This window comes from Leucoraja erinacea, chromosome 39 (assembly GCF_028641065.1).
Source record: "Leucoraja erinacea ecotype New England chromosome 39, Leri_hhj_1, whole genome shotgun sequence".
In the NCBI taxonomy this organism is placed as follows: Eukaryota; Metazoa; Chordata; class Chondrichthyes; order Rajiformes; family Rajidae; genus Leucoraja; species Leucoraja erinaceus.
Window position 1 is genome coordinate 6,934,951 of NC_073415.1, and position 27,480 is coordinate 6,962,430.

A 27,480-nucleotide genomic window follows, 5' to 3' on the forward strand; every position below is an offset into this window, starting at 1 on the left:
GCCATGATCATATTGAATGGCGGTGCAGGCTCGAAGGGCCGAATGGCCTACTCCTGCACCTAATTTCTATGTTTCTATGTTTCTAACGCGAGCGGCCATTTTGTTTCTCTTGCAGGGCTCGCCAGGTCGAACAGGCCCCGTAGGCAGGACTGGGCCGAGGGGACCTCAAGGTTCACCAGGAAACTCTGGACCTGAAGGTCTGAGAGGGATTCCTGGGCCAGGAGTAAGTAGATGGCGCAAAGAGACTTCCGACCAAGTTGTTTCAGTGTTAGTTCTCTATTCGCTGGATAAATAAATAACGACATGTCATCTTCTTTTTAACAGGGAGAGCAAGGTCTTTCAGGGCCTCCTGGTCAGAATGGACCGCCTGGCCCCATGGTAAGATGATAATTGTGGGCATATCATCCACCGTCTTACTGCCTGTTACCTCGCCAACCTCCCTTTCCCTTCATCCCTGTGTTCTAGTTCATCTCTGACCCCTCTCACCCTGGCCACAAACTCTTTGAATCACTTCCCTCTAGAAGGCGACTCCGTACTGTCAAAGCTGCCACAGCCAGACATAAATACAGTTTTTATCCACGAGTAGTTGCTCTACTCAACAGCCAAAAATCTGTAGCCTCCCTTTGATCTGGTATTTTGTTGGTTCACATGCTTGATCAATGGTGTTTTATCATTAATGTTTTATTATTATTAATGTTTAGTGTTTTCTGAGTCATTCGTAACTATCACTGTATGTCATGTTGTTACTTGTGGGCGGAGTACCAAGGCAAATTCCTTGTATGTGAATACTTGGCCAATAAACTTACTTACTTAGTTTAGAGATACAGCGCGGAAACAGGCCGTTCATCGATCTCTGCACACTAACACTGGTCCTATAGAATCTGGGGAGAATTTACAAGTTCACCTACAAACCTGCACTGCACGTCTTTGGAGTGTGGGAGGAAACCGGAGCACCCGGAGAAAACCCACGTGGTCACGGGGAGAACGTGCAAACTCCGTACCGACAGCACCCATAGTCAGGATCGAACCAGGGTTACTGAAACTGTGAGCTAGAGGCTCCACTAAATGTACCACGGGGAAAGCGGCCAAGAATAAAAAACAAATGGAAAGCCAGGCGACGTACAGATCAATGGATTTTAGTGTAAAATTACTCAGTCATTTGGCTTTGAGTTAATATTGGAGTATTCTTGAGGGTTTGAGGAGATTGCTTTAGCTGTAATGCAGTTGAATTCAGTGTTGCAGAGCGCAAGATGAAAACATATACAACTCTTTTCCCCAGAGTGTTGCAAGTTCGAGATGTGAAGTCTGAATCATCAGTCCACAATTAAACCTTCTACAGAACAAATAATCAGGAAGAGTAATGAGGCATTAGTCCTTATGAGTTACAGTTTGGACTATAAATGTAAGAGGACTTTAGCTATAGATTATACTGGCACCGCTGAGGCAGCACGGTGGCGCAGCGGTAGAGTTGCTATCTTACAGCGGAAGAGACCCGGGTTCGATCCTGGCTACGGGTGCTGTCCCACTGAGTTAAGTTGCTGTCCCACTGTACGAGCTAATTCAAGAGCTCTCCCGTGTTTTAAAAAAAACCAAGCTCGTGGTAAGCACGTAGAATGTACGTCGGAGCTCGGGACGTCTCTTAGCGGCTCGTATCGCTAACGGCAGGTACTCGAGAAATGCGGTAAGCTCGGGAAGATTTTTCAACATGTTGGAAAATGTCCACGAGAGCCCCGAGTACCTACGAGTGGCTATTACCGTAATTCTCCGAGTTCGAATCAGGGGAAACTCGGGAGAACTCTTGAATTAGCTCGTACAGTGGGACAGCCCCATTGCTCCAGCAATTTGTGTCTACCTTCATAGGTGTGATGTTGGGTGAAATAGCGTGTGTCTTTCCGTTTAAATGTTCCTCTCATGTTTTGCAAATGGTGTCTGACAGCACAGACACAGGCCATTCGGCCCACAGAATCCACTTTGACCAACATTTATACTAATGGTGGTGCAGCGGTAGAGTTGCTGCCTCACAGCGACAGAGACCGGGTTCAATCCTGACTACGGGTGCTGTCTGTACTGAGTTTGTACGTTCTCTCCGTGACCAAGTGAGTTTTCTCCGGGAGATTCAGTTTCCTCCCACACTCCAAAGACACACAGGTTTGTAGATTAATTGGCTTTGGTAAATGTTATATATTGTCCCTAGTGTGTGCTGGTGCTGATAGGTACAGACTCGATGGGCCGAAGGGCCTGTTTCCACACTGTTTCTCTCTAATCTAATCTAATCTAAAATGATTCGAAGATGTCAAATTAAAAGTTATTAATTGGCATTAAGTATTTTAACATGTTTTAATTACATTTAGTTTGAAACATCAATAATGTTTTAAATGAAATTCAGTCAATTAGGAAGGAAGGTATTCGTTGAAAATTCAAAGTGTTTGAATTATCAGCTGGCAAAACTGAAGCCCTCGCTCAGGCAGCTGTCAAAACTGGTAGAGCCCGCTGTCTCACTGCTCCAGCGACCTGGGTCCGATTCTCATTCCCTGGTGCTGTCTATGTGGAGTTTGCACGTTCTCCCTGTGACAGCACAGGATTCCAATATCTGGTTCACCCACCCCCAGTATCCTAAGAGGTACCTTAAGAAACAGTTAGACAGGTACATGGATAGGACAAGTTTGGAGGGATATGGACCAAGCGCAGGCAGGTGGGACTAGTGTAGCTGGGACATGTTGGCTGGTGTGGGCATGTTGGGCTGAAGAGCCTGTTGCCACGCTGTATCACTCTATGACTCGACTGATGGGTAGGGGACCTGGCGGAGAATTGCCCCCCAGTATGTAAGTGAGTGGAGTCGATGGGCATGTTTTTGTTTCAGAGATACAGCACGGAAACAGGCCCTTCAGCCCTCCATGTCCGCACAAACCAGCGATCCCCGCACACAGGGCCGGCCCTAGGCCGATTTTTCCAAATTGGCAAATACCCGTTAATTTTCCGTATTTCATATGGAAATACATATTAACTTCGTTAAATAAAGATGAAAAAAATTCGCCATTTTTTTTACAAAACATACATGGTTTTGTACATGGAATACAGGCGCTGTACGGTTATCAGACACAAACGATGTGTTAACGACTGTAGCACTTGTGTTAACAAGTCATTATCCAATGTGACATCAATGCATGGATCCACATTCCGCAGTAAATGTGTAATTGTGTTTTAGAAGAAGTATTAATGATGCTGTGTTCCTTTGAATACAATTCACGCGGCGTCATTAACACTTCTTCAAAACATAATTACATTTTACTGAGGAATGTAGATTGATGCATTAATGACACGTTGAATTTCTTAAAACGCACCAGCCAAGATTTTTGATCATGTGAGATCTTTGATCATGAGTGAGAACTTCTTGGTCTGCAGCAGGTTAGTCATTCAATTTACCTACCGACCCACGTTGTGTCTCTCTGTCTCACTCTCTCCCTCCCTGTGGTAGACAAAAGTGCTGGAGAAACTTAGCGGGCGAGGCAGCATCTATGTAGCGACGGAATTTTTATTTTTTATTTTTTATTTAATTTTTATTAGAAGTACAGTAAATTACAATAATACACATCACATAAATCTTATTACATTTTGTTGTACTTCTAGCTTTTAATTGGATAATAATAATAATAAAATGTCCTGATTTTGTCCAATAAACAGCTGACAATTATCCCATTCCTTAGCTTGCATCTGAGTAAAATTCATTTCAAAACGCATTTATGGTTTACGATTATTTAAATGGTAAATGTAGCTTCAGAAGCATTTTCTTTTTGCATGTTAAAACCCACCTGAGAACCATGGAAGATTTTGCAATTTTAATGATGGATTTTTCACTTTTAAAACTTTTTATATAACAAATTAATAAAGATAAAACATAATGCCTTACTTTTGATGAAATGCAGTGAGCAAACGCGATAATTTCCGATATTTTCTATCTTTATATCTCCACGGCCAATGTTTGCTAAACACTTCCGCTGTTGTTGCCCCTTCAGCTCCCTCTTGTATTTACCTTCGTTTTTCTTTATCTTCTGGACTCTAAAGTAAGATAATTGTGCCTCACGGTCACCCCGACTGGCACAGTTATTTACAGCTCAAAAACGGGCCGTTTTCGCGGTTTTTAACAGGTTTGAAAGTACGCGTTTTCAGCATCAATAACATGTACCGGAAGTGACGTTTGTACCCCAGTTAAATTTTGCGGTCACGTGGGTGAGGATCTATGATCCAGTGACCTTTCGTGAAATCACCCTATAGCCAAGTCTATCCCTCATTGCTAGCAGCTGATGGGAAGTGGCTACAATGCGGTGGCGCCCTCAGTGGTGAGTGAGTGTTAGTGGCATGAACCCGACCCCCTCCTTCTCAACGCTCCTTCCCTCCCCGCAACTTTACCCCTGGCTAGACTCCCCACACGCTGTGAGAGGAACTCTCCCCCGAATTGTCATGTTACTCACGACACGTGACTCATTTATAATTATTTATTTATATTTCAACGAAAGATTTTCCCAATTGGGCCCCGCACCTCCTAAGGCCAGCCCTGCCCGCACACTAACACTATCCGACACACACTAGGGACAACTTACATTTATGCCAAGCCAGTTAACCTACAAACCTGTACGGCTTTGGAGTGTGCGAGGAAACAGAAGATTTTAGAGAAAACGCACGCTGGTCACAGGGAGAACGGAAAACTCCGTACAGACAGCACCTGTAGTCAGGGTCGAACCTGGTGCTGTAAGGCAGCAACTCTACCCATGAGCCACAGTGCCGCCCGATGCGGAGAGAATAAAACGGGATTATCTTATATATAACGCCCTTGATGGTCAACATGGCTTCAACGGGCTGAAGGGCCTGATTCTATATGATGATGAACATAGTTTGGACTGAGCGATGACAGGGCTGTAGTATGTTGCTGTCCATGCATGGTCAATCCTTGTACTTCATTCATATTAAACACCTTTAATAACTGCATGTTATTTTGCTTTTGTCCAGGGACCTCCAGGAATGCCAGGTCTTAAGGGGGACCAAGGTCTAAAAGGTGACAAGGTGAGTAATCTGTACTGACTAGCTGAAGAAACGAGGTCGTCAGAGTTTGCGTTCGGTTGCGAGTTGTAAGACGTTGGTGAGATCGCATTTAGAATCTTGTGTTCAGTTCTGGGCACCATGTAACAGGAAAGATATTGTCAAGCTTGAAAGGGTTCAGAAAAGATTTACGAGGATGTTGCCAGGTCCCGAGGGTGTGGGTTATAGGGGAGAGGTTGAGTAGGCTGGGCCTCTAGGATGAGGGGTGATCTTATAGAGGTGTACAAAATCATGAGAGGAATAGATTGGGTAGATGCACAGAGTCTCTTGCCCAGAGTAGGAGAATCAAAGACCAGTGAACATAGGTTCAAGGTGAAGGGGAAAAGATTTAATAGGAATTAATAGGGTAACTTTTTCACACAAAGGGTGGTGGGTGTATGGAACGAGCTGCCAGAGGAAGTAGTTGAGGCTGGGACTATCCCATAGTTTTAAGAAAAAGACAGGTACATGGATAGGACAGGTTTGGAAGGATATGGACCAAGCGCAGGCAAGTGGGACAAGTGTTGCTGGGACATTGTTGGCCGGTATGGGCAAGTCAGGCCGAAGGGCCTGTTTCCACACTGTATCACTCTATGACTCTGCAGTGTTGCTGTACCTGCAAGTTATATGCTGTAATGATGCAATGCAGCAAGTCACGGCGCATTCAATGCATTGCAGGGTGAGCCTGTGGGTCTAAGATTAAGGGTCTGTTCTCATAGTTTGTTGCCCTGATGGAAATTGAAAAGCTAAATGCAGATGCTGACACGAATGGATAATACTTGAAACACTCGGCAGGTCGGGCAGCGTCTGTGGAGAAGGTTTGACAGCAACGGGCCTCTACTCGCTGGAGTTTAGAAGTTTGATGGGGGACCTCGTTGAAACGGAATAATGAAAGGCACAGAGAGAGTGCATGTGGAGAGGATGGGTGGGAGAGTCTAGGACCAGAGGTCATCGCCTCAGAATTAAAGGGCGCTCTCTGAGAAAGGAGGTGAGGAGAAACTTCTTTAGTCAGAGGGTAGATAATCTGTGGAACTCATTGCCACAGAGGGCTGTGGAGGCCAAGTCAGTGGATATTTTCAAGGCAGAGGTAGACAAGCTCTTGATTAGAACGGTGTCAAGGGTTATGGGGAGAAGGCAGGAAAATGGGATTAGGAGGCAGAGATCAGCCATGATTGAATGGCGGAGTAGACTCGATGGGTCGAATGGCCCTAATTCTACTCCAATAACTTGTGAGAGGGAAACAGTTAACGTTTTGTAGACAATTCGTCAGCATTAATGGTATTTTTTCAAATGGCAAACACTCGCCTCCTAGCTATTTGCCTTGTGTTAAATTCTCGAGCTAATCTTTATGTTCAATTGTTGATTTAATTGTAAAGTGGTTAAAAATATGTGAATAATATACGGCATGTAAAACTGTGCATCGACAAAAACCCATACCTGCGTTCTCCTTTGTAGAAACAAAGAACCGCAGATGCTGGTTTATACCAAGGACAGAGTGCTGGAGTAACTCAACGGGTCATGCAGCATCTCTGGAGAAAAAGGCAATGGGTGATGTTTAGGATCAGGAACCTTCTTCAGACTTCAAAATGTCACCCATCCTTTTTCTCCAAAGATGTTGCCTGATCCACTGAGTTACTCCAGCACCGTCTTTCTACATTCGCCCTCTTAGTTTCATTCTACTTTCATTGAAGACTTTTTTCTCCTGATCTTTGCTTGAGTTTAACATCATTGGTTCTTCCAAACAGAGGTCCTATTCACCCAGACTTGCTGGCTGTCTTGGGTCAAGAATCATTGGGTTAGATGGTCGACCCTGTTACACTTCCCTAGTCACCTATGTGGAAAAAGATACATCTTCTAGATGTGCTGGGACGCATCCTCAGTGATGTGATGTGGGGTCATCGGGTGTTTTGGGTCTCACGACATCAGACCCCCTCGCCAAGGTGATCCAGCCAGGGTTGACCAGACCCCGACTTGCGTTCCAGCAGCAAACGCCCACGGATCAGCCATCTTAGTAACCACTCTGCAGGGGTTGGGAGACTCTAGTGCGTGGAGGGACTGGGCTGTGTGGGGGTGAGTCCTGGCCTGTCTCCTCCTGCATCTCACCAGGTTCAAGGCCTGTGCGTGTGCTGCACCTCTTCCCCCTTCTGCGAGCATTTCATTCTTGCCCGATGGATGTTTAGGCCACGGTGGTTCATTAGGCCTCTCCGTAGCTTTATTGGGTGTTTTTCTCACGACACAGACTGGGGTGCTAACCCAGCCTGTCCCGGGTGCCGCTAACTGTCTCTCCAGTAGTCACCAAACTATTCTTGGTTGTCACCCAGTCTATTCCTAGATGCCACTGGTTGAGCCAGACTTCAGTGTGAAAAATATACATCTTCTAGATGCGCTGGGATGTGACCTGGTGTTTTAGGTCTCACAATATCGTTTACCATCATTGGTTCTTCCAAAATAGAGGTCCTATTCACCCAGACTTGCTTTTGTCAACAAAATAGAGAGAGAATCAGAGGGAGATTTACTAGAATGTATCCTTCCTGGGTTTCTAACAACTAAGTTGTCGAGATAGGTGAACAAGAACTCAAGTTATTCTCAAGTGGAGCGCAGAAGTTTAGGGGTCACTGATAGAGGTCTTTAAAATGATGAGAGGGATAGACAGAGTTGATGTGGACAAGCTTTTCCCTTTGAGAATAGGGAAGATTCAAACAAGAGGACATGACTTCAGAATTAAGGGACAGAAGTTTAGGGGTAATATGAGGGGGAACTTCTTTACGCAGAGAGTGGTGGCGGTGTGGAAAGGAGTTCCCAGTCCGAAGTGGCCTCTGGAGGAAACTCCTTGGTCAACCTCTTTAAAAATCTCACTGCATGGCATATGGATGAGTTTGGGAACCGGAGGGTTATGGTACAGTGCAGTTGCAGGGGTGGACTAAGGGGAAAAAAATTTGTTCGGCTCTGGAGTTGTACCTCCTGATGGCCTAGTTCCTCTGTGCTGTAATTGAAGTTATATGGTTATATGGTTATATGGTGATGTCTAGGGTCAAGAATCATTGGGTTAGATGGTCAACCCTGTTATCCTTCTCTGGTCACCTAAAACATAATTGTCGAGATGGTGAGACAAGGAACTGCAGATGCTGGAATGTTGAGGAAAGCACACAGAGTCCTGGAGTAACTCCACCAGTCTGCGGGTCATGCTGCATCTCTGGAGAGATTGGACAGGCCACAAGTTGGATCAGAGCCCTTCTGTGTGAAGAAGGGTCACCTTTTCATCCCCTGCCTGACCTGCCGAGTTTCTCCAACACTGTGTTTTACTAAATTTATTTTCATTAATTTTCCATCAAAAAGAAGTGAAAATCAGACGGAAGAGAGTGCTAATCGGAGAAATACAGAGGCAAATCCATCCCTGGGTATGACTGCCCACTCCATTGAGCTTACAAATGGTGGCAAGCATGTTAACCCTTGAAGCGCTGTCACTTTTTTGGCAATTCTTCTCCATTTTAACATGTTTCGATGTGCTTGGACAGACTGCACTCCTCGCCAAGAATGGAATCCCAAATCTGTGTTAGAAGTTGGTCAAATAATGTTCGCTGTTAGTCAAACCAAGGACTCCTGAGGTTGAATCCAACCACGACTACATCTGGGGATCTTTTCCAGTCGGTTTTGAACCCAGTGGTCAATGGTTTGGCTTCAAGCCACAACGACCGTCATCCTTTCCCCACAGTGATCTCTCGCTCTTTGTGTCTCTTCCAGGGCCATGTCGGTTTGATCGGCCTCATTGGTCCTCCCGGTGACATGGGGGAAAAGGGAGATAGAGGTCTCCCGGGAAACCAAGGAACGCAAGGCATCAAGGGAGACATTGTGAGTATGTACGGCAAGCCACGGTCTACGATATCGTTAATGGATCTGGTTGACATTCTGGCAGGGAATGCGGAGGAGCTAATCCATATATCCGCCAACACTGTGCAGCAAGGAACTACAGATGCTGGTTTACACCCAAGATAGACGCAAAATGCTGGAGTAACTCAGCGGGACAGGCAGCATCTCTGGAAAGAAGGAATGGGTGACACTTTGGGTCGAGACCCTCATACTAGGCTGAAGAATATACAAGACTATCCCAGGCAGAAAAAGACTTTGCAGAAATACAATCAAGCTGTCCACAGTGCACAGATAAAGGATAAAGTATTTTAGTGCAGAAGTGAAACATTTAGAGACATTTTTGTGCAAAGGTATAATGGAGTCCAATTGAAGATAGTTCAAAACTTTCCAATGACGTATGTGGGAGGTCAGGACCACACTCTAGCTGATGAGAGCGCCTTTCAGTTGCCTGACAACAGCGGGGAAGAAACTGTCCCTGATGGCGGAGTCAGGGGATATGGGGAGAAGACAGGAACGGGGTACTGATTGGGGATGATCAGCCGTGATCACATTGATTACAAAAATTCTTAAGGGGTTGGACAGGCTAGATGCAGGAAGATTATTCCCGATGTTGGGGAAGTCCAGAACTAGGGGTCACAGTTTAAGGATAAGAGGAAAGTCTTGTAGGACTGAGATGAGAAAAATCATTTTTCACACAGAGAGTGGTGAATCTGTGGAATTCTCTGCCACAGAAGGTAGTTGCGGCCACAGCTCATTGGCTATATTTAAGAGGGAGTTAGATATGGCCCTTGTGGCTAAATGGAGAGAAGGCAGGTCAGGGGAAAAAAATTTGTTCGGCATGGACTTGTAGGGCCGAGATGGCCTGTTTCCGTGCTGTAATTGTTATATGGTTATATGGTTATATGGGATACTGAGTTGGATGATCAGCCATGATCATATTGAATGGCGGTGCAGGCTCGAAGGGCCGAATGGCCTACTCCTGCACCTATTGTCTATTGTCTACTGTCTAACATGGAGGTGTGCATTTTCAAACTTCTGTGCCTCTTGCCTGATGGGAGAGGGGAGAGACGAGGGAGTGACTATGGTGAGACTGGTCCTTGATTATGCTGGTGGCCTTGATGAGGCAGGGTGAGGTGTAGATGGAGTCAATGGAAGGGAGGTTGGATTCACTCATCAGTGTAGGGAGGGAGGAATGGAGCTTAATGGTTCAACTAAGTCAGAGACATCCATTGGCAAGTAACATGATGAATCTAGGATTATATTTCCTCAACTAGTCACCTTTGTCCATATGTAGTCTTTGAGCAATAGGTCGTGGCTCAATTGTTAATGCTTTTTTTTAAATCAATTATTAATGCTTTTTATTAATGCTTTTTTTTTCTCCTGGATTTAGGGAGTTCCAGGGTTCGGAGGCCCCACAGGACCCCCAGGGTCTCCTGGGTTGCCCGTAAGTAGAGACTTCTTCATCAGCATGTAATGACAAGGAACTGCAGGTGCTGCTTTACCAAAGAAAGACACAAAGTGCTGGAGTAACTCAACGGGTCAGCAACATCTCTGGCGAACATGGATAGGTGATGTCTATACATACTGACCGCACAGATGTAGAGTCATACAGGAAGGAGACAGGTGATTCGGCCCAACCACATCCACACCCACCAAAGAAATGCATCTACTTAGTTAGTTAGTTATGCCGCACTGAGTCCACGTCGGCCATCGATCGCCCGTTCACACTAGTTCTATGTTGTCCCACTTTCTCATCCACGCCCTACACACTAGGGGGCAATTCACCAGCGCTATGTTACCCCAGTTTCACATCCCACGCTCGCCCTGGGGGGCAATTTACAGAGGGCCAATTAACCTACAAACCCGCACATCTTTGCGGATGTGGGAGGAAACCGGAGCACCCGGAGGAAACCCACCCGGCCACAGGGAGAAGGTGCAAACTCCACACAGACAGCACCCGAGGTCTGGATGGAAGTTGGGTCTCCAGCGCTCTCAGGTCATAAATCATTATGTCATAAGTGCTAGGAGTAGAATTAGACCAATCGAGTCTACTCCGCCATTCAATCATGCCTGATCTATCTCTCCCACCAAACCCCAGGAGGTTGTGTCACCATGCAGCCACAAGTTGTGTCAAAGATGCACAGAACTGCTCTAGAAGCCCAATGGCACTCTAATTGTTGGCTGCGATCTGTCACATTGATCCTAACTTTCCTCTGTTGCAGGGTCCACAAGGTGAGAAGGGTTCTAAAGGTTCAGAAGTAAGTATCTCCAGCAGTGGGGTTGGTGTATTATTGTCATGTCGTTGATGTTGCCCGAACTGACCATGTTGTGATGTCTTCTTTGCAGGGACCCGGTGGTCTGAGAGGAGACAATGGACTCCCTGGTCCACCTGGGTCACCGGTAAGATTCCTGTCATCATTCTCTTTAGTTTTAGTTTAGGTTAGAGATACCGAAACAGGCCCTCCGGTTCCACGCCAACCAGCGATCCCCGCACATTAACACTATCCTACACACACCAGGGACAAGTTTTTACATTTTACCAAGCCAATTAACCTACAAACCTGTACGACTTTGGTGTGTGGGTAGAACCCAAAGATCTCGGAGAAAACCCATGCAGGTCACGGGGAGAACGTATAACATCCGTACAGACAGCACCCGTAGTCGGGTTCGAACCCGGGTCTCTGGCGCTGCATTAGTAAGGCAGCAACTCTACCGCTGCACCACTGTGACTTTAGTCTTTGGAGATGCAGTGCGAGAATAGGCCCTTCGGCCCACCAAGTCCGCGCTGACCAGCGATCCGTACACACAAAGACTATCCTACACAGTGGCGGACTGGCCAGGGTGTCAGCTTGCCCGATGGCAAGTGGGCCCCTGATGAAGTGGGCCCCCTATATCAAGTGAGGCCCCTGATGCAGTGGGCCCCCTTTGTCTCCAGGCAACCAATATTTTTAGACCCAGTCCGCCACTGATCCTACACACACTAGGTACAATTTTGCACTTATACCAAAGACAATTAAGCTACAAACCTGTACGTTTTTGGAATGTGGGAGGAAACCGAAGATCTCAGAGAAAACCAATGTGGAGGACGTACAAACTCCGTTCAGACAGCACCCGTAGTTGGGATTGAACCCGGGTTTCTGGCGCTGTAAGGCAGCAACTCTACCGCTGTGGCACCAGAGTGGTCCCAGTACAATCTATAGCTAAATTCACATTACATTTATATAGCAAACTAAGGGGTTCTATCCTTGCACATCCATTTTTTCTCTCTGTTGCATTTTCTCTCTTCTTTTTCCATAATGGGGACATGACTTCAGAATTAAGGGACAGAAGTTTAGGGGTAATATGAGGGGGAACTTCTTTACGCAGAGAGTGGTGGCGGTGTGGAATGAGCTTCCAGTGGAAGTGGTGGAGGCAGGTTCATTGGTATAATTTAAAAATAAATTGGATAGGCATATGGATGAGAAGGGAATGGAGGGTTATGGTATGAGTGCAGGCAGGTGGGACTAAGGGGAAAAAAAGTTGTTCGGCACGGACTTGTAGGGCCGAGATGGCCTGTTTCCGTGCTGTAATTGTTATATGGTTATATGGTTATAACGACAGCTAAAAATTAAAATTGAAGCTGTACAATAACTGTATTATGTCATATGCCGCTGGTTATATTTTTGTACACTGCTTCTAATAAATTTTTTAAAATTATTAAAAAATAAACATGTATATAGCACACTGCCGCGGTGTACTGTGCTATGTGTTGTCTGATACTGAAGAGGTCCCTGTCCCTTGCAGGGCCCGCCGGCTGAGGTGATCCAGCCACTGCCACTGTACAAGAGGAAGACGCGCAGGCACGCCGAGGCGGAGCAGGCTGACGACAACGGGGAGAAGTTCCTCGACTACACCGACGGCATGGAGGAGATCTTCGGGGCCCTCTCCTCGCTGAAGGACGAGGTGGAGCAGCTGAGGAGGCCCGTCGGCACTGCCACCAGCCCTGGCCGCACCTGCAAGGAGTTGTTGCTCTGCCATCCCCACCTCAAAGACGGTATGTGTGGCCGCAGCCACTGCACAACTCCACAGCACACTGCGGGCTCCCCGTGAAGTCCACTTCTCCCTACTAACCCCCCCCCCCCGAGCTACAGATGCCTGTTTACATCGAAGATAGACAATATCACCCCATTGCCTTTGGGGAAGTCATTGAAAATGGGAGAGAGGTTAGTTGAGAGAAGATAGACACATTCTTACACTAATTGTACATTATTCTCCCCACCATCCCAATCAACTCTTAGTTTAGGAAAGAACTGCAGATGCTGGTTTAAATCGAAGGTAGACACAAAATGCTGGAGTAACCCAGCGGGACAGGCAGCATCTCTGGAGAGAAGGAATGGGGGACGTTCTTCAGGCTGAAGAAGGAAGGGTCTCCACCCGAAACGTCACCCATTCCTTCTCTGCAGAGATGCTGCCTGTCCCGCTGAGTTACTCCAACACTTTGTGTCTATCTTCTCTCAACTAACCTGGAACTAAGAGGAACTGTTCTCTCCGAAGCCGGGGCTCCATTACCCGGCCTGAGAGGGCCTGAAACACTGGGCCTCCGTGGCGGTGAGTACGGGGGCCTCAAATAGGCCCCGTCCACGGGTGAATATAGAGGAAGAGGACTGGACTTTCACTGCCTTCCCTCACAGTTGAAAACTTTGATTCCACTGTGATGGGGGAGGGGGGGGGATGTTTCATGTTAAATTCTATAGTGTGTTGTGTTTTTCTTTTTGTTTCTATGGATGTATGTAGCAATGTAACAACATTTTGAGATTTAAAAAATCAAGTCTGCAATTTATCCCATCAGATAAAGCTTAAAAATAAGTTTAATTTGACACCTAATTCACTTTCCTATCTTCAGTATTAAAAAAGTTATGGCCATTTTCATACTCGGAAATTAGCATCTTAACACAAAAGATGACTTAACACAAAAGCTGTGATCGAGGACAGTCAAATGGCCATAACTTTATTAAAAAATTAAGAGAACTGAAAGAAATGTTCAGTTATTATAGATTGAAGCATTCTGAAACAAATATTAAACAATCTTACTTGGATGACCTGAAATTAAAATATATAATTAGTTACTTACCTATTTGTAGCTAATTACAAAATTCAATTACTAGATCTAAACATCTATCCATTTCTGAAGAAAAGATTTACATGTTTACATAGCCTAAGTGTCCAGAGAACATTCACACAAGAATTCACAATAATACATGATTTTTAAATCTCATTGTCATTAATTTATAGGCCAAATGGAAGGAATTTAGTGTTTAATTGCTGCAAATTAATGGCTATTTAAATCAGCTTGCGAGTGGGATTTTGTGGAACCCGCTGGTTTGGAACGTTGTGGTTGCGGTGAATTTGAAGCCCATATCGGCAGGAAAAATACTGCCAGTTCGGATGGGTCCCAAGTCACCTTCTCGCAACTTAAAATTTTGATTAAAGGGATCTTAAGAAGCACTTTTTAATGTAAAAATAAACAGCGTACCTTGCCTTGTCCCCTACATGAGATCCGTCCCGTTGTCGGCGTTCGTGGCTTTAGAGGATGATTTTGAATTTACTATAGTAATTAAATAATCCAACTTAGTTTAAAAATAACTGCAGTGAACGAATGTCGCAGCGATTTTCCGTCAGCAACTAAGCAGGCTGAACAACATCGATTTTAATAGCCTAGTGAAAACGGCGTTTTAAAACGCCCCCCTCTCAAAGACGCCAAAGTCGCGCACACGGGCAGTGACAGAACTGCAGCGCCGCTGAAGGTAAGTTTTGCAACATACCTAATGTATGGCAACACAAATTCTTCTATGTACAGCACTTTGGATCAACGCGGGTTGATTTAAATGTGCCATATAAATACAGGTACAATAATTTCATTGATTGATTGATTAATTGAATCCCTTTCCCATTACCAATCACTTCCTCAAAGGCAATGGAGTGATATTGTCTTACGATCGCAGGGACCTATATTGGAGGCCCCTCTTCAGACTGAGAGTTAGGGGAGAGGGAGACTAGAGATGCAGACAGAAGGGTAAGGTGTGAAAACGACAGATCAAAGCAGACGATGTTCGAAGGAAAAGTATAATGGTTCATGGCTGATTGATGGGAAGGTGGCAACAAGGCATATAAATAAAACACCGTTGAACTGATCACACTTGTTCTTCCAGGAGATTACTGGATTGACCCGAACCAAGGGTGCGCCAAAGATTCCTTCAAGGTCTTCTGTAACTTCACAGCAGGAGGAGAGACCTGCATCTCCCCAGACAAGAAGACCAAGGGGGTAAGTCAACAAATCTACCGCTGCACCACCCTGCTGCTCCCATTCCTCCGGTTTTTAAGCTGGGCTTGTACACTCTGGAGTTTAGAAGGATGAGAGGATATCTCATTGAAACATAAAAGATTGTTAAGGGCTTGGACACACTAGAGGCAGGAAACGTGTTCCCGATGTTGGGGGAGTCCAGAACCAGGGGCCATACACAGTTTAAGAATAAGGAGTAAGCCATTTAGGACTTTCTGTGTTTGTGCTTTTTTTTTTTTTTTTTTTTTAATTCAATTTCAATTTTATTTTTAATATGTTTTATTATTTATTTATTATTTATTTATTATTTTTGGTGATTTTTTTAATGATACTGCCTGTAAGGGAAATTCATTTTGTTGTCTCAAATTGAGACAATGACAATAAATTTGAATACAATACAATACAATACACAGAACGGAGACGAGGAAACAGTTTTTCGTCTGAAGAAGGGTTTCGGCCCGAAACGTTGCCTATTTCCTTCGCTCCATAGATGCTGCTGCACCCGCTGAGTTTCTCCAGCTTTTTTGTGTAACCTCCAGTTTTTCTCACATCTGCCTGGAGGCCAGTTCTCTGGATGCTTTCAAGAGAGAGCTCTTAAAAATAGTGGAGTCGAGGGATATGGGGAGAAGGCAGGAACGGGGTACTGATTGGGGATGATCGGCCTTGATCACATTGAATGGCGGTGCTGGCTCGAAGGGCCGAATGGCCTACTCCTGCACCTATTGTCTATTGTCTAACGCTGTAGGTGGAGGAGAGACCTGATAGATGTATATAAAATGATGAGAGGCATCGTTCATTATTCACCCGTCACATCTTTGCCTTCTCTCTCTTGCAGGTTAAAGTATCCTCTTGGCAACGTGATTCACCGGGGACTTGGTACAGCAAATTCAAGCGGGGGAAGCAGGTGAGATGTTCTGAAGAGTGACACGGTCTGGAAGTGACACTGTGCTGCAATTGAATCTGTGTAAAACAGAAAGGCGTCACTGTGGTGCAGCGGTAGAGTTGCTGCCTCGCGGCACCAGGGACCCGGGTTCCATCCTGACTATGGGTGCTGTCTGTATGGAATTTGTACATTCTCTACGGGGGGAATTTTATAGAAACGTATAAAATTATAAAGCTAGATGCAGGAAAAATTTTCCCAATGTTGAGTGAGTCCAGAACCAGGGGCCACAGTCTTAGAATAAAGGGGAGGCCATTTAAGACTGAGGTGCGAAAAATTTTTTTCACCCAGTGAGTTGTGAATTTGTGGAATTCCCTGCCACAGAGGGCAGTGGAGGCCAAGTCACTGGATGGATTTAAGAGAGAGTTAGATAGAGCTCTAGGGGCTAGTGGAATCAAGGGATATGGGGAGAAGGCAGGCACGGGTTATTGATTGGGGACGATCAGCCATGATCACAATGAATGGTGGTGCTGGCTCGAAGGGTCGAATGGCCTCCTCCTGCAACTATTTTCTATGTTTCTATGAAATGCGTGGGTTTTCTCCGGGTGCTCTGGTTTCCTCCCACACTCCAAAGATGTGCAGGTTTGTAGGTTAATTGGTAGCGGTGAAAATTGTAAATTGTCCCCAGTGCGTGTGGGATAGTGCTAGTGTACGGGGGTGGTCGGTGGGCCGAATGGCCTGTTTCCGCGCTGTATCTCTGAACTAAAACCAAACCAACTGAGGAAGCACGTGATCCACGTCACGATGATGTAGCGGCTGAAATGTTGACCTGCACTCCCCGTCCCGCAGCTGACCTACGAGGATGCGGATGGGAACCCTGTACACGTGGTCCAGATGACCTTCCTCCGTCTTCTGAGCGCCACAGCGCGGCAGAGGTTCGTCTACAACTGCCAGCAGTCCATCGCCTGGTACGACGTGAGCGTGCAGAGCTACCAGAGGGCGGTGCGGTTCCTGGGAGCCAACGGTGAAGAGATGTCACACACCAACACACCGTACATCAGTGCCATCTATGATGGCTGCCAGGTAATGGATGCTTCTTCTCAATGGGATCATCAAAGGGCCTCTTTGAATTGAATAAGTTTATTGGCCAAGTATTCACATACAAGGAATTTGCCTTGGTGCTCCACCCGCAAGTGACAACGTGACAGTTAGGAATGGCACATAAAACATTAAACATTAATAATAAAACATTATTGATTAAACAGGTGCTCTTTCTGGTGCTGTCGGAAAGAACTAACTACGGATGCTGGTTTACATCAAAAATGCTGGAGTAACTCAGTGGGACTGGCAGCATCTCTGGACAAGAGGAATGCAAAGTCTGAAGAAGGGTCTTGACACGCAACATCACCCATCCCTTCTCTCCTGAGATGCTGCCTGTCCCGCTGAGTTACTCCAGCTTTTTGTGCCTACACAGGATCAGTCGTTAGTTTACTGTGCTTGTAATTGACATCTGGTGCTTAGACTGGGGCAGAAAGAATGCAGAGAAGATTTTCACACAGAGGGTGGTGAATATATAGAACGAACAGCCAGTAGCTAAGGCAGGTACTACTTACAACCTAGGGAGGGGGGGGGTTAACTTGTGGGCACCGTAGGGGGTTAAATGCATCTTCAATAAGGATTGTAACATAGTTGTATAGTGGTCTGTAATGCATTTCGTTGTCTCTGTACTGTACACTGACAATGACAATTAAAAATTGAATCTGGTCTCTTTAGGTTATTTGTTTGTCTTGTATTATGGTGGTGGGTTCGAGTTTGTTTTATTGCATTGTAAAAATTATTTTTAATAAATGAATAAATTTTTTGATTTAAAAAAAAGAAAAAAGAAAAACAACTTAGGGGTGGCACGGTGGCACAGCGGTAGAGTTGCTGCCTTACAGCACTTACAGCGCCAGAGACCTGGGTTCGATCCCGACTACGGGCGCTGTCTGTACGGAGTTTGTACGTTCTCCCCGTGACCTGCGTGGGTTTTCTCCAAGATCTCCCACATTCCAAAGACGTGCAGGTTTGTAGGTTAATTGGCTTTGATAAAATGCTAAACTGTCCCCAGTGTGTGTAGGGTGGTGCTAGTGTGCAGGGACCGCTGGTCGGCGTGGACTCAGTGGGCCGAAGGGCCTCTTTCTGTGCTGCTAACACTATCCTACACACACCAGGGACAGTTTACACTTATACCAAGTATACACACCTATGCCAATTAATCTACAAACCTGTATGTCTTTGGAATGTGGGAGGAAATGGAAGAACTTGGAGAAACCCCACGGGGTGAACATACAAACTCCGTACAGACAGCACCCGTAGTCGGGATCGAACCCGGGTCTCCGGTGCTGCCAGCACTGTAATGCCCCTGTCCCACTTAGGAAACCTGAACGGAAACCTCTGGAGACTTTGCGCCCCACCCAAGGTTTCCGTGCGGTTCCCGGAGGTTTTTGTCAGTCTCCCTACCCGCTTCAACTACCTGCAACCTCCGGCAACCGCACGGAAACCTTGGGTGGGGCGCAAAGTCTCCAAAGGTCTCCTAAGTGGGACAGGGGCATTTAAGAGAGCAACTCTACCACGGCACCACCATGCTGTATCTCTGAACTGGAACTAAAACGAATGTATGTGTTTGCTTTGACATCTTCCTTCCTGCTCCTTTCCCCACCCACCGCCCCTTGCAGCTGAGGAAAGGCTCGGACCACACGATTCTCCAGATTGACTCTCCGCGCGTTGTTGACCTCCCTATCAAGGACGTGGCCGTGGCAGACTTTGGCGACCACCAGCAGAAGTTTGGCTTTGAGGTTGGCCCCGTCTGTTTCAACAGCTAAACCTCAGGAAACGAGCTCTGTGTGAACAAGTCTCCTCTCTCTCCTTCCTTTATGCAAAATGCACAGTCTCTCAATGTGTCTCCATTTAACCATGCCGCAGATGGGCTGTTCTTTTTATTGTGTATGATTAACAATAAATAATTGCTGCCCTTGTGGGGCCAATGTCTTATGACCTGTTGAAAAGGCCAAGTCAGTGCTCGGTGAACTTGGAACGGTCCCAATCCCATGTCACAAGGGTCTTCCTCCAAGTGCCCTATCACACCCCTGAAGACTTGAACACCAAGTACTCTCCCACCACAAAGTGTCCTTCCTCCAGCAAGATCGAACCATTGATCCAGTTCTTTAACACATGGAGGGTGTGAGCTACAGGGAGAGGTTGAGCTGCCTGGGGTTCAATTCCTTGGAGAGCAGGAGGAGGAGGGGTGATCTTATAGGGGTGTACAAAATCATGAGTGGAATAGTTCGGGTAGACGCACAGAGTCTCTTGCCCAGAGTCGGGGAATCAAAGGTTTTAAGTGAAGGGGGAAAGATTTAATAGGAACTTGAGGGGTATATTTTTCACACAGAGAGTGGTGGGTGTATGGAACGAGCTGCCAGAGGAGATAGTTGAGGCAACGTTTCAGAAACATTTGGACAGGTACATGGATAGGGCAGGTTTGGAGGGATAAGGGCCAAACGCAGGCAGGTGGGGCCAGTGTAGATGGGATATGATGGTTGGCATGGGAATGTTGGGCTGAAGGTCCTGTTTCCACACTGTATCATTCTATGTCATTTATCTATGAAATGTGAAGCAACAGTCAGTGGGACACAGAATCATGCACAGCATAACACTGCAGCCTTGGTGTTAAAATTGAGAAAGCAATATATATATATATATATATATATATATATATATATATATATATATATAACCATTTACATTGAAATGGCTCCATCTCAAGAGTGGTTTGTATCTTGTTAGGGAACAGCAGTTGGTGTGATTATGGTACTTGAGAGGTATCTCCAAGCCCAGCTTATTGAATCAGTGATATGAGTTCAAATCCCATCAATAAATCTGGAAGAAAAATTCTCCCATCATTTGCAAAAGCTATTACATCTCTGTAAAGCCCATCGAACCTTTTCGTTTGGTTTAGAGATACAGCACGGAAACTGGCTGTATCTCCAAGCCACCGAATCCTCGCCGACCAGCGATCCCCGCACATTAACACTATCCTACACACACACTAGGGACAATTTACAGTTTTTACCAAAGCCAATGAAACTACAAACCTGTACGGCTTTAGATTGTGGTAGGAAATCGAAGATCTCGGAGAAAACGCAGGTCACACGCAGGTCACGTAGTCTTTAAGAGCTCTATCCAGCTTTCTCTTGAAACCATCCAGAGAATTGGCCTCCACTGCCTTCTGAGGCAGAGAATTCCGCAGATCCACAACTCTCTGGGTAAAAATGTTTTTCCCTCCTCTCCATTATAAATGGCTTACCACGGGTCTCAGGCGCTGAGAGGCAGCAACTCTACCGCTGCGCCTCCGTGCCGCCCAAATTGTCCTTCAATAAAAGAAATGCTCTGCCCTGGACTTTGTGCCTGGCTCTTACCTATCCTCGTGAAACTGAAGGATGTTAAATAGGAAGCAGAGATCCTGCCCCCACCAAGATCCAGACTTCCTCCACCCTCTGGAAAAATATCTTCATCACAATAGACAATAGACAATAGGTGCAGGAGTAGGACATTCGGCCCTTCGAGCCAGCACCGCCATTCAATATGATCATGGCTGATCATCCCCAATCAGTACCCCGTTCCTGCCTATCCCCTGACTCTGCTATCTCCTCCCTTCTAAATTAAAAAAACAACTTGACATCACATGTACTCAGTGCTCTGTTCAGGAAAGTGCACCATTTCTAATCACTCGTTCTCCCCCTCGTAATTATGCACCGCGATATCTCCTCTCCAATCACTCTGTTCCAAACAAAACAACTCTTACTTGCTTTCCTCTTTGCTACAGTTTTACCAGCTGTGATGGTCGTGTTGTATCCAACACCTCCAGGGCAGTTACATCGCCCCTGTTGCGTGCAGCCTAGGACTGAATATTTATCTCTTCACGGGGATGCAGAACCAGCATTTATTTAAGAACACAAAAGACAAAATGTAGAAGGAGTTATTTACACGGCCTTCCAAGACTCATCCCTCTTCCCAGACGAGATTCTGGTTTCCACCTCAAGGCGATTATTTGTGGTCGGTCTGAAGAAGGGACATGGCCCAAAATGTCGCCTGTCCATTCCCTCCACAGATGCTGCCTGACCACAGTGAGTTCCTCCAGCTCTTTGTCTTTTGAACAGGATTCCAGCCTCTGCTGCTGTTTCTCGTTATTTCATCTCTTCCTCAGTTATTTCCATTTGGTTTAGTTTAGAGATACTGCAGGGAAACAGGCCCCTTCAGTCCACCGAGTCCACGTTGATCATTCATCACCCTTCTCACTGACTCGGCGTTAGAATACTTAAACCCCTGTCCCACGGTACGAGTTCATTCCAAGAGTTCTCCCGAGTTTGCCCTGATTCGAACTCGGAGATTTACGGTAATGGCCACTCGTCGGTACTCGGGGCTGTTGTGGACATTTTTCAACATGTTGAAAAATCTTCACGAGTCTTCCCGTGCTTACCTGCCGTTAGCGAGTCTTCCCGAGTACCTGCCGTTAGCGTACGAGCCGTTAAGAGCCGTCTAAGAGCTCCGACGTACCCGCTACGTTCATTCTCCGTGCTTACCACGAGTCTGATTTTTTTTTAACTCGGGAGAGCTCTTGGAATGAACTCGTACCGTGGGACAGGGCCATTACTCATCCACTCCACACACACACACACACACAAGGGACAACTTACAGAGGGTTATTTAATGTGCAAACCCGCACGGCTTTAGATGTGGGAGGAAACCGGGGAACCTGGAGTAAACCCACGCGGTTACAGGGAGAGCGTACAAGTTCCACACAGGCAGCACCCGAGGTCAGGTTTGACAGCGGCTGTTCTCTGTACGGAGTTTGTCTGTTCTCCCTGTGACCAGGTGGGTTTTCTCCTGGTGCTCTGGTTTCCATCCACATCCCCAAATTGACCAGGTTTGTAGGTTAATTGGCTTCTGCAAATTGCCCCTAGTGTGTAGGATGGGACTAGTGTCAATGGGTGATCACTGGTCAGTGCAGACTCAGTGGGTCAAAGAACCTATTTCCATGCTGTACCTCTAAACTAAAACCTGCCACCGACCCAAGGACCTGTCAAATGCCAAGGATTTGTGTCGAAAATATATGCTGGAGTAGGCCATTCGGCCCTTCGAGCCACCACTGTCATTCAATATGATCATGGCTGATCATCCAAAATCAGTAATCAGTACCCTGTTCCTGCTCTCTCCCCATATCCTTTAAAAGGACGAGATGGAGCAGAACCAAAGAACATCCTCCTCTGATGTTGGTGGGAGAGGGGAGGAAATATCTTTCCAGTCTCCATACCAGCAACATTGAATGTGGAGACTCCCAATTCCACTTTCAAAACTCCAGAGAAAACACACAAACTCATCACCTGTGAGTATCACCATCATCATTGTTGAAAACTTCATCGAGCACATAGAAATATAGACAATAGGTGCAGGAGGAGGCCATTCAGCCCTTCGAGCCAGCACCGCCATTCATTGTGATCATGTCACGGTTCCTTACAATGCCATGTACGACAGTGATTGCAACTTCTACTGAAGTGTGGATGGCCGTCGGCTCGCTAGGAGCACATCCGCCCTTTGACAGGTCTTGTTTTTGGTCCTGCTGGGGGCCCACAGCCTGCTAGTCGATCCAGGCCAATGCTGGTGTTCATTCCCGAAAGGTCTTCTTAAGGGGGCAGATATTCCCAATCCATTTGTTCCGTGTCTCTCTTCTGGGGAATCAGAGCTTTGCAATTTAATATATATTGAGGTACTAACTTGGGAAATCAATTTTTATAGAAACGCTATCTTCGACTTTTTGGAAAAGCAGGCCAATGTGAATCAATTGTCTTTTTTCCAAATCCTCTCCGTCTGACTGTGACAAGGTGATTTCCCTCACATCAAATGCAGAGCGGATTTTAAATGGTGCTACTCACTACATACCAAAAACTGTATTAAAACTGTGTTGCTTGACTGTATTTTTTTTTGTGTTTGTTGCAGAGATAATTTATGGAGATGTGTTATGTTTTAGATGCTTCTTGAATTGAATGTTGGCATAATTTATTTCGGTTTAAGATGCCTTTGTGTACATAAATAATTTTGTTTTAAAAATGGATTAGATCTATTGAGGCCAGAGAAAGAGCTGGAAATCTGCATTCACATTTCGGGGTCGGTAGCCTCAGGCTACCAGAATATTGGCAGCCTGGAAGCTTTCAGTTGGTAGGTCTTGATTACTTTTCCGATAGTTCTCCAAAAGCGGACTACCTTGGAGATAGCCCTGGACGGCAATAAAGATTCATCAGCTGTTGCCAACTAACCCCTGAGCTAAGGAGAGAGAGAGAGAGAGAAATAAACTTGGCTTTCTGCTCTGGGTTGGTTTACCCATTGGCCGACTCTTTGCAATTTAATGTATTTTGAGGAACTAACTTATATTGGAAGGAACTGCAGATGCTGGTTTTTGCTTGGGCAGCTTACAGCCCAGTGGTATGAATATTGCTTTCTCTAACTTCAAGTAACCCCGGCATTCCCCCTCTCTCTATCCCTCCCCCCACCCAAGTGGCACCAGCTTCTCGTTCTCACCCAGCAAACAGCTAACAATGGCCTGTTTCCGTTACTTTTTTTCATATCTTTCATTTATTGTTCTTCATCTCTCTACTTCATTGTCTATATATCTCATTTCCCTTTTCCCTAGCTAGTCTGAGGAAGGGTCTCGACCCGAAACGTCACATATTCCTTCTCTCCGGAGATGCTGCCTGTCCCGCTGAGCTACTCCAGCATTTTGTGTCTATCTTCGGTGTAAACCAGCATGTGTAGTTCCTCCCTACAACTTCCATCCACAGGATGCATTAGCGTCAGTATACAAGCACCATCAGGGGAAGGGCAAGGATGTTGCCAGGACCTGAGGGCCTGAGCTATGGGGAGAGATTGGGTCATTTTGCGTCAATCCTGGCATCCTCTCTCTGAACCTCTCTCCTCTCTTTCACCATTTTCGCCCACCTCCAAAATGTGGTTTGGTGACGGGGTGGGAGGGCTTTTCAACTCAGTGTTGCATAAATCCAAACGTTGAGTGGACGATCTTTAACATTGTCGGGCTGCTGATCATTAAGTTTCACGAGCCCAAGTTTGAAGGGAATTTCATCCCGTCCCTGAACGCTACTGTATATAAATCGCCACTATATCCAATGCCGTTCTGTAACCTGTTGCCTGCTACAAGACACACTTGGTAAAGTGTTTAACCCACATGCTTTGGTTATTTTATAGGGGAGGAGGGATGATAAGCAGGAATTACCTCTGGATATTTCTTCCATACTGTCTAACAATATAGTTAGCTCACTTATAGGGTGCTGGCAAATTTTTATTTTGTATCAGTAAGTTCAGAATATTCATATATTGATTCTGTTGAATTAAACCCGCCCAGATCCGTACATTGCAACTTTTTTAAGGGCCAAGCTGAACAAAAACAGGTCGATTTACTAAGCATGCACTGGAGCCAGGAATGCACGGACCTCCAGGGAGACAGAACTGAGGCTTATTTAGGGTGATTTGAGTTTTGCAACTAAAACTAAAGGGGATTGAACAAACCTTGGATGGAGGTAGGAGGGTTAAGGAAAAAATCCAATGCTGGTTGTTCATTCCACCCTATGCACCCCTTGTTGGATTGGAGTTTCAGCACTAAGGGATTGCATTGAGTTTGGTGATCATGGTTAAGTCCTCAGTAGCAATGGACTTAGGAGAGTTTTGGTGCAAGAACATTGGTCGCTCCACACTTTTGAGAACATTGGTGGATTAGCTGTTGGGACCAGGGCAAGACCGACCTTGGCAACGACGCCCACTCACCGTTGGGTTGCCCACCACCCAAGTTGGAGAGTTGAGTGGTTCCAACCCCTTCGGAACTATCCATGATCATCGTTGATTTTTGCATATCTTCCATTCATTTGTGCAAAGTGTCATCTATGTCTCTCCTTCCCCTTTCCCCCGACTCTCAGCCTGAAGAAAGGTCTCGACCCGAAACGTCACCTGTTCCTTTTCTCTCCAGAGATGCTGCCTGTCCCGCTGAGTTACACCAGCTTTTTTTTTTCCCCTCTATCTTGGGAACTGTAATCCATACCGTTCCTCCCCAAACACTCACCGTGTTCAGAGTCCTGCCCACTGCACAAGTGATAGGAGCAGAATTAGGCCATTTGGCCCATCAGGTCTACACTGCCACTGAATCATGGCTGATCTATCTCTCCCTCCTAACACCATTCTCCTGCCTTCTTCCCATAAACCCCTGACACCCATACCGATCGCGAGAGATAGGAAGATGGGAAGGAAAGATCTATTTGTGCTGGAATTCCAATTGGATCACCCTCTGTATCCCGCCCAGCCTCTGGGATCTTCCCCGACAGTGTCTTGGTGCTAAATCCCTGTGGTGCTTTCGAGAACTGGCCCATCTGTATTATGACATGTGATATATGTATATTGAAACGTCAAGCACTGATTGAATCCAGGTTGTCTTGTTATACGGTCTGTAGCATATTCAAATTTTTGATATTCAGGAAAAATTATGTAAATTTAGTCACAAAATTAAAAAAAATATTGCAACCAACGTCATACCTCAGCGTGTTGCTTCATTCACAAGCTGTGAATCTTTCTTCCCAGCTGTTATCAGGCAACTGAACCATCCTACACTAACCAGAGAGCAGTCCTGAACTATTATCTACCTTGATGGTGACCCTTGGACTATCCTTGATCGGACTTTGCTGGCTTTACCTTGCACTAAACGTTATTCCCTTATCATGTGTCTATACACGGTAAATGGCTTAATTGTAATCATGGCTTAATTGTAAAAATGTCTTAGACAATAGACAATAGACAATAGGTGCAGGAGTAGGCCATTTGGCCCTTCGAGCCAGCACCGCCATTCAATGTGATCATGGCTGATCATCCCCATCTTGTCTTTCTGCTGACTGGTTAGCACGCAACAAAAGCTTTTCCCTGTACCTCGGTACACGTGACACTAAACCAAAGGAAAGTTGCAAGGTTGGAGGGTGGTATTTACAGGTGGGGTTCGGGGCAGGTGGAATGAAGATGGATCACCCCTTCTGATAGGAGTCAGTATCAGTGTGGACAGGATGAGCCTTGGTGTCAAGCTTCTCAAGTTATGATGTATGTTGGATAACTCCACAACAATTGATGCCATGACCCAAACCAATCCCAATGGAAAAGCTCACAGATGACAAGTCTGATCTCTCAGTACAAACCTTTGATACGTTCATTAATTATCGGAGCAGAATTAGGCCACTCAGCCCAACCTTCAGAATTTGTAGTTGGCAGGGCAGTACTCTGCATATCGCCAACTTGGATGTGTTGTGCATACTAACGCACTGTTAGTAGACCATCAGGCCTACTCCGCCATTCAATCATGGCTGATCTATCTCTCCCTCTCAACTCCATTCTCCTGCCTTCTCCCCATAACCCCTGACACCCGTACTAATCAAGAATCTGTCAATCTCCGCCTTGAAAATACCCATTATTGAAAATACTTGGCCTCCACAGCCTTCTGTGGCAATGAGTTCCTCAGATTCCCCACCCTCTTTCTCGAGGAATTCCTTCTCATCTCATTTGTAAAGGTTCGGCATTTTATTCTGAGGCTACACGACCTCTGATCCTAGTCTCTCCCACTAGTGGAAACATCCTCTCCACATCCACTCTATCCAGGCCTTTCGCTATTGATCTTACAAGACGATGACTCTTTGTACGTTAAAGTAGCAGATCAGATGTTTGGGTAACTGCACATCACAAGCATACATTTAGCAAACTGGTTGTCTTGTCTTTTATCACAGTTAATGTTATCTTTCCTTACTAACTGCTGCTGAGTCTCAGTGGAAATCAGTCTGCAAACATTCTTAATCCACACCGTTATTTCCTTATCATTCCAGTGAGTATTTGCAACAATAAGTCTCCAAACTCTTCAGATGGCATGAAATCATTTAAATAAATCATATTATATCGGATGCATCATCATATGCAATATATATTTATTAAAGTAACAATTCTGGGTCGATTCCTTTCTGGGGACATTCTGATTGTTTTATGCACAAGTTATTTCTCTTTATCATCCATTGCCTATACCTATAAAACCTTATCTCCTTCTAAGTAGCTCTACTCGACATAGCTATAGTTCAATCTAACTTTAACTCTTTCTGAAGATAGACACAAAATGCAGGAGTAACTCACCGGGACAGGCAGCAGCATCTCTGGAGAGACGTTTCGGGTCGAGACCTTTCTTCCGACTCTTCTGAAGAAGGGTCTCGACCTGAAACCGCAC

The 27,480-nt window shown here is 45.7% G+C and overlaps 1 protein-coding gene across 2 annotated transcripts in view; it reads left to right on the plus strand.

Annotated features, from left to right (window-relative positions):
• LOC129714470 (collagen alpha-1(XI) chain-like) overlaps positions 1-20,314 on the plus strand; it is a 188,670-nt gene extending 168,356 nt beyond the window's left edge. For both annotated transcript variants that reach the window (XM_055664082.1, XM_055664083.1), the window contains 12 exons: positions 116-223; positions 325-378; positions 5,005-5,058; positions 8,815-8,922; positions 10,331-10,384; positions 11,163-11,198; positions 11,287-11,340; positions 12,724-12,973; positions 15,129-15,241; positions 16,095-16,163; positions 16,989-17,222; positions 18,854-20,314. In XM_055664082.1, coding sequence (XP_055520057.1) covers positions 116-223; positions 325-378; positions 5,005-5,058; positions 8,815-8,922; positions 10,331-10,384; positions 11,163-11,198; positions 11,287-11,340; positions 12,724-12,973; positions 15,129-15,241; positions 16,095-16,163; positions 16,989-17,222; positions 18,854-19,000 — 1,281 coding nt within the window. In that variant the 3' untranslated portion in view covers positions 19,001-20,314. The remainder of the gene's footprint in view (positions 1-115; positions 224-324; positions 379-5,004; positions 5,059-8,814; positions 8,923-10,330; positions 10,385-11,162; positions 11,199-11,286; positions 11,341-12,723; positions 12,974-15,128; positions 15,242-16,094; positions 16,164-16,988; positions 17,223-18,853) is intronic.
• The last annotated feature ends 7,166 nt before the right edge of the window (positions 20,315-27,480 follow it).